Source organism: Poromitra crassiceps (genome assembly GCF_964638095.1).
Source record: "Poromitra crassiceps genome assembly, chromosome: 1".
NCBI classification, from domain to species: domain Eukaryota; kingdom Metazoa; phylum Chordata; class Actinopteri; order Beryciformes; family Melamphaidae; genus Poromitra; species Poromitra crassiceps.
In genome coordinates this window covers 19,240,803-19,260,361 of record NC_139623.1, presented here as the reverse complement: position 1 = coordinate 19,260,361, position 19,559 = coordinate 19,240,803, and the positions used below count along the sequence as shown (strand labels likewise).

Below are 19,559 nucleotides of genomic sequence, written 5' to 3'. Positions count from 1 at the left end.
AGACCAACCCGAATATTGATATTTCCCTAATGTTATGTCATATAGTTAAGGCAGTAGATTGGAGTTTCCTAATTGAAACCATACACACCACTGTTCATCTCAGCTTTCAGGTGGTAGATACTACCTGGAAACTCTGGTTTTGGCAATGGACCCTGATATCTCCGGCTTAGTGAATAGACTACTTGCACAACTCCACTACTTCCTGAAATGAGTAGGGTATCTTGGGCCGTTTCTCAATACCAAGAATGCATTCTTGTTCTTGTGTTCTTGGGGAGAACGTTCTTGCTAGTCGTTCTTGGAAGAATGAACTTGCGAGGTCACAAGCACACATGACGCTGTTGGCAGTTTGAGACGATGCGTTCTTGTATTGAGGGTATTGCGCAATACCAGCTCAGAAGCCGCCTGCAGTACTACAGAAATAAAAAGCTCAGCTGATGTAGATGCAGCCAATTGTGCTCTGGAACTTTTTGCCATTTTTCGCCATAAACGTTCGTAAAGTGGCACTTATTGAAACCTACTACCCTGCTTGTATGCATCAAAGGTCATCAGAAATTAATTTAGTGATGAAATAAAACTTTAAATTGTAAAAGACTTGCCGGAGCTTATGGCGTCTTCTCTGCTGCGTTCTGCCTCCACTTATGCCGAAATGAATGCTGGGATATGTGCCTTGCCAAGTTGACACAAGTCACCACCCAGAGCATCCTCGGTAAAGTGGGCATGTCAAGAACACATCCGGGAATTTTAAGCGTTCTTGGCGAAATGTGAACTTTGTATTGGAACAGTACTTGGGCTGCGACTGATGACGTTTCACAGGGACACAAGAACGCAAGAACACACAAGAACGCTTATTGACAAACGGCCTTGGTTTCCTGTCCTACACTATTGGATGAACTGATTAATGTCAGGTGTGCCTGACTGCTGCAGTCACAACAACAGTGATCAGGCACACCTGACATTAATCAGTTCATCCAATAGTGTAGGACAGGAAACCAAGATGCCCTACTCATTTCAGGAAGTAGTGGAGTTGTGCAAGTAGTCTATTCGGACTCAACAACATCAAACATCTGCAGTCAAGTGTAGGGAGACATATTTCCATTTCAAATAAGTGACTTTCTGTTCCCAACTCGTGAGATGACATGGGAGGACACAACTATGTTCTGGATTTGTCTTTTCTGGTTGACATTGCAATGTTTGAGTGAAACCTATCCCTCACTAAGTATGTATATTAAAGGTCCCATTCCGTGCAAAAGCTGTTTTTACTTGTAAATGCATATATACTGCTGTCAGCCCTCCCTGTAATGAGTGGTCACACGCTCAGAACTGCCACAGTTGGATTTGTCCCTATCCAGCGTCCCTCTGCAGTCTCCTCCAAGCCACACCCCCAAACGCTTCGTTTGCCCAGAGGGGAATCTGGGGGAATCGGGACGTCACTAGCTTCCTTCTGCATACTGCGCGGGTCTCTCTCACACAAGCTACCTGCACCATTTAGTCTATAGCCACAAAATTAACACTTCTAGCTGGAGCGACGCCAACTGTACGTGATCCAGCAACTGCAGAGGTGCATTCGGTAAGTCTAGGCATTTTGAGATGTCCTCTTTAGCGTAGTACCGTTTAGTTAACGATAACTCGCAACCTAGCGTGCTGGTCCACAGACGCTAATCTGATTGGCCGCTGGGAGCCTGGGGCGGGCTCTCCCTCAGCGGCCAATGGGAACTGTTAGTTCTGAATATATTATAGAAACAGGCCATTCTTGGAAAGCGACCAGAAGAGGGAGTGATAACTCCGTCACAACAAACGGGTTTGCTATATTTTCGACAGATTAATCCAGAATCATGTTTTATGGACCAGAGACACACGTTTTTAAGAGGTTACAGCTGCACGAATTGGGACCTTTAATTTTGAAATGCTCATCACAATCAACTAAACTTCAATCATGGCATTTGACAGCTTCAAGTGAGTTCAAACTTGTGAACATTTCCACATTTCCAAGTCATTGCTTTCCATCTTCACATCATTCCAATAGCTATTCCCACATGAGTTTAATGCAGTATCGGACCAGGAGTGAAACAAACCTGGAATGAGACTCCTCCCATTCACACACAAAAAACAATGTAGGAGAAAGCCTTCCTACCTGCGCTCGGACGGCTCGTACACTCCGCTGTCGCCGGCCACCGATTCGTCGGACACCGCCGAGGTCACGCCCATCTTCTTCGGCCCCGCCGCCGATCCTCGCAGTTGGGGGGCCGAGTCTGAAGACAAGAAGAAGAGTTGGAGGGGAAAATATGTAAGAAATAGATACAATTTAAAGTATTGTTCTACATTGTTGAGCAGTTGGAAATAAGGCGGTAAAAAACAATAACGGTTCTGTCATCTTATTAATAACTAGTGCACCCGTGGAGGTTAGACACCCCCTGGTCTGACAGTGGTCTCCAAAGCTTCCAGGACAAATTCTTCTTCTGTGGTGTTTTATGGCAGTTGGCATCCTTTGTTGCATTACTGGCTCCTCCTGGATGTATCCATCCACTGTTTCCCTACATTCTATAAAACCTGATCCTCCTCTCACCCTCTCCCATCCCCCCTCAAGAGCTCCGGTTCGTGACCAGGTATCACCTGATATCACTCATATAGATTGATGTGATGTCACCAGTGATGTCAATCGAGCACTCAATGATGATGTCATCAGTAGCTGTGTTTCCATTACAGTTTTTCGCAAAATAATTGCGATATTTCTACAACTTCGACAATGTACAATTGCGACTTGTAGGCGTTTCCATTGAAGTTGAATTTGAGTGACGGCGCACACACCTGAACGCAATTCCCCGTTACCAGTAGCTGCCACAGTGATTACGCACGGGGATCTGCCCCATTTCCCATCCCCTGCATGCTCAAATCCAACCAATGGTCAATGCAAATCACAACATGAAGTTACAACGCATATAAATGAGCCTGATTATCAATTCAAAAGAAAATGAATGTTAACATGTTGCTGGCTGCGGTGAATGCAGTGAGCGCGACAGACAGAGGAAAAAAGGTAGCCTAATACAACTGGTCCGATTTAGAGATTGAGGGGGGAAAAGAGTCATTTGTTGCAATAATCAGAATATTGTGTATTATAATTATAACATTGCACCTGAAACCTGTGTAATGTAGGCTATTACTCACAGTCACTGTATTCACTTCAGTCAGCAGCACCGTACCGGTGTGTGCTTTTCATCCCCTCATCTCGCCGCTGTGCTTAATGCGCGCACACAGGCAGCCTGTCACCATGGACCGATTTCTGCCACATTATCTATTTTCCCCGGCTCCGCTTTTGCACAACACTCATCTTTCTGCTAGGTAGCGTTGCTTCAAATAAAAGTTTTCCACTTGCTGCGGAGGTTTTGCCACGGCTTATCGAACCCTTTCTCATTCATTTTCCGCTCCTTTTCCAAAGGAGAAGATGGGTCACATGACGTGCAAATGCGGAAAATGTGTTTCCATTACACTTTTGCGATAAACTGTTATATCGACACGTCTGAAAAACCACCTCATGAGAGCGCAAAAACTTTTTGTGATATTTGGGAGGTTTTTCTAAATTTACGTGTTTCCATTACCCAATTTCTATTGCGATATTTAGATTTTGCACATTTCTGAGGGTAATGGAAACACGACTAGTGAGTGATGTCATCAGTGATGTCACCAGATGATGTCATCATTGCTCGAGTGACAATTAATACCCTAATTGGTAACTAGGGTAATCATTAGGCAATTAATCTGCCATAATTTACCTCATTAAAAAATCCGTCTCCGTTAGGGTGCTCTTTACACTTGCTGAAAGATTCAGCCCGATCACACATAAAATGGCATGGCTGTGGCCGAACACAATTCTGCTAACTCACACCAAAATAACAAAATAATAATAATGTTACTTATTCCTTCTCAAAATACTTTCTACAAGTGCTACTCTATATGAGGGATCAGCCGATGAGCATTTTGGTAAACAAACGGCGTCACTGGGTGGTGGCTACGGAGCCAGCCTTGAGTGCTCACTCTAGCCCGGGCTGTGCTATTACATTATAGACACTGCGACAGTTCACTCACACAACTTTAACACGACATGCATACATTATAAACGCCCGTCTTTTTCGGTGTTAAAGGGATATACACGCAAATGCTGCATCAGGTATCAATGGGTTATACATCAAACTCTTGAGCTACTTCTGCTCTCACTCAGAATGTCAAAATATAAGCCATATAGTTTTTGAGATATTAACGTTTGCTCCGGATTCCGGGTGTTTTGCAGTGTCGTGATGTCACGCTGATCCCTCGTATTCCTTCAGAAAGTCTTAGCTGTCATAGACTGTGTTGCATAGCTGATTTCTCTACTGTTGACAAAATGTGCGTACTGTGCAAGAAGTACAATCCTTACTGCCTCATCACTAGGCCTGTGCTGATATGAAATTTTGTAGTAAGATTATTTTGGCCAAAATGATCTTGGATATACTGTACGAGATTATACTGATAATCCTAACATAAGAATGCGAAGTGTCTGTCTGTCTGTGTGTGACATTACATTACATTACGTCATTTAGCAGACACTTCTATCCAAAGCAACTTACAATAGCAGTTTTTTGTCAACAGCACTGAAATCAACTCTGTGCAATCCAATCAGCTAAGACTTTAAAAGACCTCTCTGGTCTTCGTGATTTCAACCCCTACCTCTTGTAGCTCTGTTTTGAAGGGCAAGGGGCAAAGTGAGGGGCACTCAGAAACGAGGGGCAGGGGTAAAAAAAAGACATGGGATTGGGCTATAGCGTTGAGCCCTGGAAGGAGAGATAGAGAGTGAGCAGGAGTGTTGGAGAAACTAAACACCATGTCAACCTTTCACCCCCGTCCACAATAGAACTGGAGTCAGGTTCCACGTTGGAGTGAGTGGGCTCAATTCACTTCAATACAATTCACCCCATTTATTTCAACTCACCTCCATTAGATTCAGTTTGAAACCTTCATTTAAAACGGCGATTAAGGCCAAGCTAATTTACAGGACATTTAGGAGAAAATAACAAAGCAACAGGGATGTTGACCATACATGACGATATCCTTAGCTCATTCCGCGACACAAATAATTAATAATAATAATAATAATAATAATAATAATAATAATAATTATTATTATTATTATATGATAGATATACATATGAGGTTCACAATTGGATAAAACCACGACAATACGATGTAATTAATTAAAGTTCAATGGCAACAAAGTCTGACTGCAGAATTTATTGTTGTTTATTTCTGAGCCACAAACCTTTCTAGCAATGGCATTGGTTTACGAATGTAAACCATTTAAAAAATGTCTTCCAAAGTGTAAACAATATAATTTGGATGGAGAGCTTTTGAAATTGTGATGCTCAAGTGTCTCATTTGTGATTATTCATACAACAGAATAAAATTGAGCTAATAGCGCCATACATTTTTCTGCCCCACGATCCGTATTGTAGTAGTAGTAATTTATTTGGGTCCTCTTTGACAGTTTTCCAGAATTGTCATCTTTGTATTGCGATATGTTGAATTTCGAAATACGTCGTCACATTGCTACAAAACAAATAAAGCAGCCTAGCATAACATCATGACACTCGGGTTCAAACAACACGACAGCTGTAACCCAACTCTCAGCCCCCTCTCCTCTCTCACTGCTCCCACCAGCAATCAGGTTTCAGGCGCAATATAAAATTCCTCAGGACACACACACACACACAGAGCGAGGAGGATTCCTGACCCTACTTTCCAATAGTCGTAATGTGTTTGCATGTCGTCTAGTGTAACAGAGAGAGAGCGAGAGAGAGAGCTGTTACATCACCAGCCTCTCTGCCAACTCCTCATATCTGCTCTCCCTCTCCATTTCACATTCCCTCTCACTCCCTCTGTCTCGCTTCAGGATTAAGACAATTAAATGTCAGTTGTCACTTAGTTACACACACACACACACACACACACACACACACACACACACACACACACACACACACACACACACACACACACACACACACACACACACACAGGGAGTTCCCCAAACCTTTGAGTAGCCAGTCAGATTGAAAAAGTAGCTGGATCATGTTTGCTGCGTTTGTTCCAGTGGTCCTTTTCCACCAATTAATAAACAAACCTCAAGAAGATGTTCGATCAGGTTGAGTGGCCTTATATTCGAGTCACTGCACAGATTTGGATTTGGTGATTCATTCATATCCTGGGTAAAGCTCATATATGCTAGTCCAACATGTTCAGTTATAACCAATGGTGATAAGTATGGAAAAGTAATGGTATCAAAACCACTAAGATTTGCCGTCATACCTTCCCCACGGTATCAGCTGTTTCCCCAAAACAAAGTTCCCAGGTCGCTGTTGCAGAGTGCAGCATACGCGTCCCCTCCCCCTGGCATGGCTGCATGCATACCTAGACTAGAGCACAGTAGTGAGGAGCTGTCACTAACTGTGTTTACAAAACAACCGTGTGTGTGTGATAATGGCTGAAGCAGGAGAAAGCAAGGAGCCAAGGACCCCCCTAAACTTTCCTCCCCATATAAAAAGATGACGTCGGCTGTATGGGAATATTTCGGCTAACGTAAAAACACAGATGGCCAGGGCTTAGATCTGCGTGAGCACCACCCGTCTTTATTTGTCAAATTCAAGGTACACTGTTGTCATGTCCATTCTTGATAATAACGGTCATCCTCTGTATGACATCTTTGACAGCCTGAGGAGTAGGTTTAGTGGCTGTTTTTTAATGCCAAGATGCTCCACAGAGCGGTTCAGGAGATCTTTCATTCCATCAGCTGTTAAGCTCCTCTTTGAGAGTCCTCATTGAGAGTCTCAATAGTCACAGGCACAGCTTTATCTGTAAGTTCTTCACAATAAAAATCATCCGGGTGTTTTGTCAATGAAAGTTTGCCTTATTATATGAATCAGCAGTCAGAGGGAAATCACGAGTGAAAGCGATCAGGATTATAAACGCTAGTCTAGCAGATGTCAAACATATCCACCAACTCAAACTGGATTTCTTAACGACAGAAATCCAGAATGACGGGATCGCAGGATGGGTCTTCCTACAGAGGGCAGGCAAGAGTCTTCCTCGCTAAAATCTTGCCTCAAACATTGTATGAAGCTAACATCTCCCTCATTTTAAAAAAGGGGAAGGAGGAAGTAGACCCGGCCAGCTATAGACCCATAGCGCTCCAGAATTTTGACAGAAAGGTAATCACTAAAACTCTGGCTACCCGTTTGAATAAGCATTTGTCATCCATTATTCACCCCGACCAGAGAGGGTTCATCCCGAACAGGTTCTCTTTTTTTAATGTCAGGCGACTTCTCAAGACCATGTATGCAGACCACAGTAAGACCAGTGGTGCGGCAATTTTGTCACTCGACGCGCAGAAGGCGTTCGATCAGCTTGAGTGGCCTTATATGTTTGAGTCACTACACAGATTCGGATTTGGTGATTCATTCATATCCTGGGTAAAGCTCATATATCCTAGTCCGTCATGTTCAGTTACAGTGTTGGGCACTGATTACTAAAAAAGTTATATATTACATATTACTCGTTACTATTTTCAAAAGTAATATTATTACTTTACTTATTACTCCATGCCATAAGTAATTCGTTACATACTCGTTATATTACTTTTCCGTTACATTCCACACAAATGGCAATAGGCCTTTTTCACTGCAGCGATTTTGTGTCTAAAATGCAGGAGGTAACACAGGTGCACCAAGATGTTAATTAGGGCTTCCAACTTCCAGTCCATTTAGGTGTTCCAGTGCTGGAGCCCTAATTAGTTAGTTGGTTGCACCTGTGTATACTCTGTCTTCTAGACACAAATGGCCGTTGTGAAATAGGCCCATGGCGTTTTTCTCATCAAAATGCAGACTTTGCGGTGCGAATGTGTGAACTAGGTCTATTATGTGCCGTTCCATTTAAACTAATGGCTTTGCCAGAGCACAGCTTCCTACAGAGATGCTTGATGAAGAGCACACCTGGCTCAAAGTGATGACTGACAAGATGCAATCTTTTAAACAGCTTCTGTTTTATAGAATGCAGTATGCACTGCCAATGCAAACTCAATACGTATAGGCTACATCTTTGCTTAACAAGTTTGTGTCACAAATAACGTTAGCTCTGCAACATTAACATTAACCTGACAATAATAACAGCAATGTTTGATGTCCACCAGCTTGTGAGTTTTTACGTTATCTCTGTATTTTAACAGTTTTCCGGTTTCTGTTGTGCTGTCCTCTCGTCTCGTAACGTTAACGTTTGAGCTCGCGTTTTTCACAGTGGAAAGAGTGTTAGTAGGCTACCTGTCCTGGACACCGTTTACATTTGACTTTGATGTTTGTGTCACCTTTCTTCCCGACAAAAACAAAGTCATGGGAATATATCCAGCCACGGATTTTCCTCCTTGGCTCAGCAGGGCAGAGAGGGTGCTCTGAATGTGCTCTGCGGTGACGTCACCTTGTTTTGGGAGCGTTAAAAGCCATGCTGCTTGTGACAGTGAATGCCGACTGCGTGTCGTTTTGCAGTGCGGCGGCATCACAGAATAGACTCAACAAAAGATGTAACAAGTTGTTTTATGTTGAAGTAACGGTAATATTATTACTTACATTCTATAGTAATTCGTTACACTACTCGTTACTTGGAAAAAGTAATATTATTACAGTAACGAGTAACTAGTAACTCGTTACTTCCCAACACTGTTCAGTTATAACCAATGGTGATAAGTCAAGCAGGTTTCCGTTACGGGTTGCCCGCTCTCACCGGCCCTCTTCACCGTCGTGCTCGAGCCCCTCGCTTTAAAAATACGTGCTCACCCAGGTATTGCAGGTCTGAAGGTCGGAGGTATCGAGACGCGCATTAGTTTGTATGCTGACGATGTAATATTATACCTAAATGACTCGGAGAAATCAATCCCCCCTCTCCTAGAGCTAATCACCTCCTACGGTAAGCTGTCCGGGTACACAATTAACTGGACAAAGAGTGAATTTATGCCTCTCTCTGATCTCTTCACTCCCAGTTTCTTGGAAAGTCTCCCATTTAAATTGGCAAAGGACCGCCTCACCTATCTTGGCCTGACCATACCCAGAGATCCTAAATTCATATTTAAGTTGAATTTTGGTGATTTTGTTTTAAGACTTAAACAATGTATAGAAAACTGGAAAATCTTGCCCTTGTCTATGATTGGCCATATAAACTCAGTTAAGATGGTTTCACTTCCCAGGTTCCTTTATCTGTGTCAAAACCTCCCCATCTTCCTTACATCAGCATTTTTCAAAGAACTGGACTCAATAATTCTGTCCTATATCTAGAATTATAAAAATCATAGAATTTCGAAAATTCACTTGCAGAAACCCAAGTCTGAAGGCGGGTTGGCCTTACCAGTGTTTAGGCACTAATACTGGGCTGCCAATGTTAGAGCTCTAATGTTTTGGCGGCAAGGGACCCCTGACAATTTAGCTCTCGGGGCCCCCCTGTGGCTGAAAATGGAGGCCAGCTCTATTGTCAACTCTTCTCTGCCAGCCATCTTATTTTCTAAGCTAGAGAGGCTGGGGACTCTTAAGGATTTGGGTTTTGTTGTGAGAAACTCCCTCAGAATTCTAAACCAAGTTAGGAAAGTTTTGAGTCTACCAGATGTTTCGATCGACACTCCAATTTGTTTGAATCACTCTTTTTGCCTCCTTGGTCAGATATAAACTACCATGCCTGGAGTGAGAGGGGTCTGCCTTCCATCAAATACCTATATATAGATGATCATTTTGCATCCTTTGATTTACTGAAAAGGAAGTTTGAGTTGCCCGGCACGGACTGGCTCAGATTCCTACAAATCAGAAACTATGTTCGATCCAACATTCAGGTCTTTGAAGCGCTCCCAAATGAACATACTCTTTTTCATGTTTTACTGAGCCCTCCTCACTCCAGGCACCTCATCTCTAGATTTGTGTGTCTATTTGATGATTGTACCATGGCCTCTACTGAGAGGATCAGAGAGGCATGGCAGGAAGAACTTGGTACTGAATTATCTGACATTATATGGGAAAGGAGCCTGTCGGTTGTACAACTCTGCTCAGTTAATAGCAGACATCAGCTGATCCAGTTTAAAGTCACTCACCGTCTCCATTACTCCAAGCATAGGGTACATAAGATATATCCCTCTGTCTCACCGCTATGTGATAGGTGTCAGGGGTCGGAGGGCACATTGTCACATGCTTTTTGGTTCTGCGCTTCACTGTCCGGATTCTGGGCTAAGATATTTGACTGGTACTCGAAGGCTTATAAAATAACCCTTCAGCCCGAAGCAGAACTTGCCATCTTCAGCTGCTCGGAACTTTCTCTGGACTTCCCCACAACTGTGCAGCAATCTCTGACGCAAGGGACAATTGTTGCCAAAAAACTAATCTTGAAAGAATGGAAGTCTTCTACTTCGCCTTCTTTTCAAGTTCAAGTTCAAGTTCAAGTAGTTTATTGTCATATGTATAATACAATGTATAATACAATGAAATTCTTTATGCTTTGAGCACCCTCAGCCTTACATACACAAGGACATGGTCACAAAGACCGACAGAAAAAGGGTGTAGACCTATATAACTATGTAGGCTACACGTGATACAGACATGTCTGTACACAGTACGTGTAGACATAACACAAACCACAATACAATACAGTACAGTAATGGTGAACAACAAAGTGACAGTGCGTTGCAGTGTGTGTGAGTCAACTGTTCAGCAGCCTGACTGCCTGAGGGAAAAAGCTGTTACTGAGACGGGTGGTGTGTGATTTGATGCTCCGGTAGCGTTTTTTGGAAGGGAGGAGTGAGAACAGGGTATGAGCGGGGTGGCTGGTGTCTTTGATAATGTTTTTGGCTTTCATTTTACAGCGAGTGGTGAAGATGTTATGGAGGTTTGGTAGTTCTGTGCCGATGATTTTAGCTGCTGTCTTCACAGTCCTCTGCAGCAGTCTGCAGTCCTGGGCGGTCAGGTTGCCGTACCACACTGTGATACACCCTGTCAGAACACTTTCTATGGTGCAACGATAGAAATTCACAAGGCCTTTGGTGCTCAAGCCAAATTTCTTAAGGCGCCTCAGAAAGTACAGTCGCTGCTAGCCTACCTTGTTGAGGTTGCGGGAGACTGATGAGCACAATAATGTACCTCTCGTAAAAATATAAGCACCTTACACGACTGGTAGCACTGGATGTTGAAAATGTGTATTTATTGTTATTTTTTGTTGTGTTTGTTTTTGTTTTTTCCGTTCTGTGTCTGAGCCTATTTGTCTTGTTCATATGTTGTTCTGAGAAACTGAAAATAAAATATATATATAAAAAAAAAGAGCCTTCCTCGCTGGCTAGGAAAAACCATGGAAGGACCCATCCTGCAGAGGAAGGAGCCTTAACATTGAGAAACGCTCTCTGACCATTTCAGAATTAATTTATGAACATACCCAAGGAAGGTTGATGAGCAGCTGCTACTGTAAGACGTTGAAAACGGCATTTCTCCGCCTGGATTTTGTTTTTTAACTTTCGCTTTGCACATCCGTAGGTAAGGTCTATTCAGGCAGAATTATTCACAATAAGTGTCACAGCTTACCTATGTCTTTCACACACACCTCAAGCTAGTGACTGAGAACAGGTCTGAGAGCAGGTCACGTGGGGGATGGGTTTACCCAGGCTAATTTCACGCTACCTTACCGTACCGTGCATTGCAGGAAAGTAGCGTTAGATATAACGTCCCCATTATTTACTCTCCATGAAATCGAGCGTAATTCATAGCTACTTAACGTTAAATGCCTTGTCAGTGGATGTGTACATGTTTTCACACGCTGATGGCTTCTTGTCAAAAACACGTTAGTTTTTTTGTCCACAATAAATAAGATTATCGATGTGTGAGTTGTGTTTGTTTTGAGCATGTATTCACATGAAACTGTTTTGTTCAGTACGTCCTCAAAGCAAATAATTCCAGTCGTATTTATTTAGTTTACCACCGTCGCCCCTGAATCTGTATAGCGAATAACATGGCAGACGCTGCAGACTGTCCTGAATCGGTCTCATGAGTTGTGACTGTTAACGTTATACAGTAGTAAATTAGATACGTGTGAGTAGCGCTCCGTTTGTTTTGAGCATGTTTTCATTCATATGAAACTGTTTTGTTCAGTACGCCCTCAAACCGAACAATTTCAGTCATTGCATTTACAAAGTTTTCTACCGTCGCCCTGCACCCTGAATCTGTATAGCAAATAACACGGCTGATGCGGTTATCAAAATGTCACAACTCGGGGGCAGCAACCGAGTTGTGACCATAAAGTAAACCTTACACACAAACATTAACAGCCAAATATTGCTGAAGATGATATGTTTTGAAATTAACAAGAAAAAATGAAGAAAACAACTTTTATTTTTTATTTTTTTGACCAATCCATTGAAATACAGGCCCTAAATATAAATAGGAAAATTAAATAATGAAGATTAAGCTATTTTGAATAGTACAGAATAGAACAGAACACATGCACTGGAAACTAGTTTGGTTCCAGCTCAAATATAATATATAATTCAGTTAGAAAATGACCATTTTTATTTATGTTTTTTTTTTTTTTTTTTTTTACAGATGGCTGACGGTGGAAAAAGCATGGTGTGGGAACACTTCACCAAGGACCAATCTGGAACAGTCACCTGTAAGATCTGTCAGTGCTCTGTCAGTCAGGGATCAAGCAGCGTCAGACAGAAAAACACATCCAACTTGTGGGCACATCTTAAAGGGAAACATAAGGAAGCCTTTGATGAGGCACATGAAAAAGCACAACAGCCTAAAGCAGACAGAGCTCCATCACAGCCCACACTCCAACAAGTGTTTGATAAGGCCACGAAGTGGACCCCAAATGATCCCAGATCAAAGCAAATTGACAAGTTGATCATGGAAATGATCGCCACTGATACCCTGCCTTATGCAGTTGTGGAGGGTTCTGGCTTAGTAATGGCCAAGGTAGAGCCCAGATACCCTTTGTCCTCCTGGTGCTAAGGGACAGCGGTGCAAACATGATAAGAGGAATGAAGCTTGCAGAGCTGCCTGACCTGAGCTGCAGTGCTCATACACTTCAACTGGTCATCAATGAAGGCCTCAACTCCCAGAGGGTGGTGGGGGATCTACTGGCCAGACTAAAAAAAATAGCCACACACTTTAATCACTCAGTTCTTGCACAGCAACGGCTCTCGGTCATACAGAAGGAGGTTGGTGTCCCTACACATTCCATAATCCAGGCTGTGCCAACCAGGTGGAACTCCACACTACACATGCGTCAGAGGATGCTGGAACAAAAGAGAGCAATCACAGCCTATTCAACTGATCATGGGCATTTTACATGTCCAACTGCGGAAGAGTGGGATGTAGCAGCCAACCTGGTGGAGACCCTGACACCACTGGAAGAGATAACGAAAGAAATGAGCAAATCAGACTCCTCTGCCTCCTGCATTATACCCTGTGTAGCAGTGCTGAGGGGTCTGCTGCAGTCACAGGGACCCACCAGTAGAGGAATTCAGACACTGAGAAAGACTATGCTGGAGGCCCTGCAGAAGAGGTTCTCCAAGGTGCAGGAGCAAAAACAGGTGGTCCTTGTCACAAGAGACACTAGCCCAAGCCAAAGCCTGGCTGAGGGAGGAGGCAGAGAATACTCCACCTGACACAACAGCAGCAGAAACCATCAGTGATGACGAGGAAGATCCCAAAAGGCAGAGAGTGGAGGACCAGGGCGCCCACAGTCTTCTAGACACTCTGTATGAAACCATGCTCAACCATGAAGGGAGTCAGGCACCCGAGGGGATCCTTGAAGAGATTGAGAGATACTTGAGGGAACATGTCATAGACAGAAAAAAAGGAAACCCACTTGAGTGGTGGAAGAAGAACAGTAGCCGCTTCCAGGGCCTATCAGTCCAGGCCAGGAGATACCTCTGCTGCCCACCCTCCTCTGTGCCAAGTGAGAGAGTGTTCAGCACGATCGGCAACATTTATGATGACAAACGGAGTTCCCTCAAAGGAGAAAATGCAGAAAAGCTGTGCTTCCTGCATTACAACCTACCACTGGTGGATTGGAATTATTAGGAGGACAGTAGGACTGGGAAGGGCTTGTTCAAAAGAAAGTGTTTTCATTTTATGCTCATCCAATTGTTTATAGGCTTGCCCCACATAACACATTTCCACATTCGTAGTTAACACATTTATTTTATTATTTTATTTATTAGTGTTATTATTTATTTCTTAAAGATGGTTACAACATAGAAAAGCTGTGCTTCCGGCATAAACCTGCCGCTGTTGGATTGGCAGTGTTGTAGTGGAGTTTTATATTGTTTAAAAGATGTTACAATGTGGAAAATATGTGTTTTCCACCATAAACCTGCCTAAAGATGTTTATATTCTTATTGTTGGAGAATAAAGTTTAATTTTAAACTACATTATCCTGATTCCAATACATATCTTTGCCACATGTTTGCCAACCATATTTTTAGTGATTAGTACTGCAAAAAAAGTGTGTTTATGTATATATTACGCATATGTAAAGAATATCGGCCGATATATCGGTTATCGGAAATTTTTTATTCCCTAAAATTGGTATCGGTATCAAAAATCCCATATCGGTCGGGCTCTAATTTTGTGCATAGCCTACCTACTGCAGACGTAAGTACATAAAACAAGCACGAATGCATCTCGGCTATGTATTTGGCTTGAGTAATGACAAATTTCACATGATAGTCATAAACCTTTAGGATATTGACAATAGTCCGCTTGGTAAGACTGTTATTTGTATCATCTGCTAACCGATCAAAATCCATGTAACGGTTACATGGATTTTGAAAAGGTTAGGTTACATTGTAACCTAACCTTTTGCATAGCCTGCCCTATTGCTAAGTACGGTTAGCAAAACGTTGTCTAAAACTAGTTTGACATAGCTAAATTAGGATGATTTCAATTCAATGTTGGGGACATCGCTAGCTAACCACAGCTGTCTGTCAACAGTGAGTAGCTTAGCCTGTGTTTTTGTTCGTCTGCTAATACCAAGACATGGCCAAAATGTATTCATAGTGCAACGCTAGTATTTTCTCATTGTTAGAGTTGTTCAAACTCATTTCAAACGCTTGAATCACTGCTGTTGTTTATAGGCAGGCAAACCAAGCTGTATGCCTGAAGCCCAGGCTAGCACCAGTGGGACAAAGAGGAGGCAGGGTCGCAGAGAGGAAGGTCGGCTGTAGGACGATAGCAGATCTTGTCGACATCCTGAAGAACCGCATAGCTGATGGAACTGGTCACGTCATTCTGGTGTAGCCCATATTTTAGTTTTGCAAATAAAGTATTTTTTCTGATAAACGAAGTTGTGAAATCAATGTACTGAGAAACATCACATACACTGTCTATTATATAAAGTAGGCTATATATACACAGAAACACAAATACTGGTAGGCTACTGTAGCTAGACACACTCAGCTTTAGGCAAATCTAATGTTACAATGGAGAATAGTGGCCAAGAGACATGGATGAAGTCATATCAACTTTATTGGTGTACAGAAGATTGCAGACAGCAAACATCAAAACATCAAAGATGATGGAACATGTATTATACAGGTTTGCTATAAAAGCAAACCTCTATCTTGACTATCGTCAGCTCTTCTGGATGACTGGCACCTTGAAAATCAGACAAATGGAAATGTGTTTAGTATTCATTTGAATTATCTATTTTGTAGCTGCTAGATATCAAGGCAGGGTTCCTCCACATTGTCATGAATTAGATACTTTTACCAAACCTTACCAAACCTTGATTTGTTTGGACGGTGTTACAGCTATTTTCTAATGTAACGTTGCTTAGTGAAACAATAGAAAAACAAACTGCTAACATTAGCGAAGCTAGCTTTTCTCCATGGCGTTTCGAAGTGTTTACACATAGTCAGTGGTGTAGTCCCAATGTAACGCGTGGGAACGGCGTTCCCATACTTCTCCAAGGGGTGTTTTGTGTGTGTCAGTGTGTGTGCATGTCGAGCCAATAAAACGAGTGAAACTTGACAACGTTGTCGTTCGTCCTATATTTAAGGTGGGCTGAATTATTCACACAGCATCAACTCGTGGCTTGAAGGAAAAGGAAACATTCCACCTTAACTAGCTACAGCGCGGGGGAAACCTCAGTTTAATAAAAGCTATACTGAAACATACTGGCTTTTTCAGCATCAAAATATATTTTTTTCCACCAGTACCTCACTATAACAAGTAAAGATGAAAAAGGCAGCCAAACATCCTTTCATTTTTCGGACCAGCTGCTAAAAAGGTAGGTTTACAAGCATGAAGAAACAATGTTAAAAGCGTGTTTCTTTTCAACGGGGTTGAATCAAAAGTTAGCGTTAATCACCCCATTGCAATTTGCATCGCCAGATGCCAGTTGCCTTGTGCAACTTGTGTGATAGCTGGTTGAGAGATTGTTTAGCTGTTTGTGCTTCTGCAGTGTTTATAGAGGACACAAGTTAGTCGTGTGTCAGTGACAGTGGTTTGCAGCACTTGAGGAATCCGTGAGTTTGCTCGTTTAATTCGTTGATATAAGCGATTGCCCGCCCCGAACGATTAATTAATGAATAGGCTGCGTGAACGTTAGCGTGTGTGCGGCGGGGGGGGGGGGGGGGGGGTGCAGGTGCTCCCCATATAGGTGCGTTCCCCCACTTCTCTAGATAGCACTACACCTCTGGTCATAGTGACAGCAACGGGACGTAATTATAACAGAAAATGCATGCGAAATTTGTAATGGGAAGTAACGTTATGTCATGCATGTCAACTTGTCACCAGAATGTCTGTGTATAAGTTATACACGAACGACAAGCTAATCAAATCCTGCAACAGGCCACACTAGCAGTGTAAAGTCATTTGAATAGCCGTGAAAAGCAACAGTTAGCCAAGTGATTACAACATTCCCAGAACAAATTCACAATATCGATAACAACTTGTACATTTCGCTATCATGCGAAATGTACTGTTACTGAAATGGGACATGCAAAAGCTATAACGTTACTTACCATGTGTAAGTAGAGAACACGCCAGCTCCGAGTCACTTTGCAGGCCAGATAGAGCTGCTCGTAGGGCTCTCCATCTAGTGAAAGCCAGACCGGCAAGGTTGACTTTGGTCTGAGATATTTCTTTTCGGCGGCGATTTGGCTAAAGTATTCAAGATTCAAGATTCAAGATTCAAGATTTATTAAGTGTCCCAAAAGGGCAAATTGGATTGCAAAAAGCGTAGTACAAAGTACATACGTAAAAACAAATAAGACAAAAAAAACATTGTAAAAACAGTCTAGAGCAGCAGTTTAAAGTGCAACACAATAGTTAAAGTGCAAATGACAACAGTAGCAACGATCTAAAGTGCACAGTAGAGATATAAAGTGCATAGTAGCAAAGTGCAGTTCGCTCACAGCAGCACATTTATATCACAAGAAAGAGCTACAATGTATCATTGTATTAAAGCACAAAAGAAAAAAACCTCGGTCCAGACCAAAGGGCAGACAAAGTATATAATACAGATATACTGTACTGTACCCCTAAGAATAAATAAAGATAAAAGAATAAAAGAATAAAAGGATAAAATAAATAAATAACAAAATAACAGCAACGGCAGATGAGGGGACATTACATTTGTACCCCAGCAGCGTTCAACGCTCTGATAGAGACAGGCACAAAGGAATTTCTGTATCTGTTCTTTTTAACTATGGGGGCACGAAGGCGGAGCCCGGAAGGAAGCAGCTCATATTCGAACCTCAGAGGGTGGGCATCATCTGATCGGATGGACACAGCTTTTTTCAGCACCTGGTTATTACAGATCTGGTCCAGGCTTCTGAACTGGGTTCCGGCTATTTTCGAAGCCACCTTCACTATTCTCCCCAGGGAGTTCTTGTCTTTAGTACAAAGATTACCATACCAGCAGATTATGGAAAATGAAATGACAGACTCCACAAAAGCACTATAGAACATTTTCATCAGAGTTTTATCAACCTGAAATTTGGCCAGCTTCCTAAGGCAGAAAAGGCGCTGCTGACCTTTCTTACACAGCATGTCGGTATTCAGATCAAACTTCAGCTTGCTGTCAATTACCGTACCCAGATATTTGTAGTCTGTCACTATATCGACAGGCTGACCGTTGACAAAACTGCTCTGGGGAACAGCGGGGGAACGTCTAAAATCAATACAAACCTCTTTCGTTTTGGAAACGTTGAGTTGTAAGGAAGCGTTTTCGCACCAAGAAACGAAGTCGTCAATGAGTTGGCCGTGTCCTACATCATCATCGTCAAGCAGACTGACGATGACAGAATCGTCAGCGTACTTGACGATGAATCTGTTGGCGAAATGGCTGCGACAGTCGTTGGTGTATAGAATATATAAGAAAGCAGATAAAACACAGCCTTGGGGCGAGCCGGTAGAGGAAACTGCATACATAAGGTGGATCAGGGAATGGAATGCCTGGAATGCCCGCATCAGGGATCCGCCATCTTTGTCTACAAAATTCTGTTTTGGGCTGTGGGCTGGGAGGGGCTCACTAGGTCAGCCTCTCCAGAGGAGGGATTTCTATGTAAACAGATCACGCCCATTCGGCGATGTTGGGAGGAGGTTTGGTGGCCCATCACAACACAGGGAGGGGGCGTGGCTTAGTTGTAAACACAGAAATTAATCACTGTAAGTCCTCAACATATACAAGGTAATGGTTTGGTGATATTTAATAGTGCAGAATCCTACACATAGTGCCTTTAACAGATTCCGTTCCAAACACTTGATTCTCATCACCTGGAGCTACTAAATCCTATAATAAGAATGCGAAGTGTCTGCGAGTGAGTGAGCGAGCGAGTGAGTGAGCGAGCGAGTGAGCGAGCAGAATTGTGTTCGGCCACAGCTATGCCATTTTACATGCTGAATCTTTCAGGAAGTGTAAAGAGCACCCCTGCTCACCCCGGGTGACCTAACGGAGCAGGATTTTTGAATTACGTAATTAAGCCGACTAAATGGGCAAAAATGGCTAATTAGTGGCCAAAATGACTCAAGACAGGTTCAGGACCATGGAGAGCTACAGAGTGGAGCAGCACACAGGTGAGTGGAGTTTGAATCAGCCAGTGAACTCTGGAGCAGCACACAGGTGAGCTGAATTGTAATCAGCCACTGAAGAGGACTATGAAACCCCTCTGCAGAGAGAAAGGAGAGGCTGCATGCCAACTCTGTGAACGAGGCCTGATGAGGGATCCCACACCTTATTCAACACCAAATTCAAGGACTTTTCAAGGAGTTTCAAGGCCCAATTCTCAGAATTCAAGCACCCAACACGGCATAGTTTGAGACATGGACCAAGGTAAATTAGTGTTACAACACTGAACTTCTCAACTGTGCCATGTTAGTTCCAATTGCAAATGACAGAAACCCACAGACTGCAATTTTGTTTTCACTTGCCGAAAGCTGAAGGCGGAGCGCAATTTAACAGACCTGTGGGATCCCCTGTGTGACTGGCCAATTAGCCATGGGTATTCCGCTACTTCA

At 42.8% G+C, this 19,559-nt stretch overlaps 1 protein-coding gene across 1 annotated transcript in view; it reads right to left on the bottom strand.

Moving 5' to 3' along the window:
- Positions 1 to 19,559, bottom strand: part of wwc1 (WW and C2 domain containing 1) — a 307,962-nt gene that overhangs the window by 86,806 nt on the left and 201,597 nt on the right. The window contains exon 12 of the mRNA XM_083636240.1: positions 2,132 to 2,249. Coding sequence (XP_083492366.1) covers positions 2,132 to 2,249 — 118 coding nt within the window. The remainder of the gene's footprint in view (positions 1 to 2,131; positions 2,250 to 19,559) is intronic.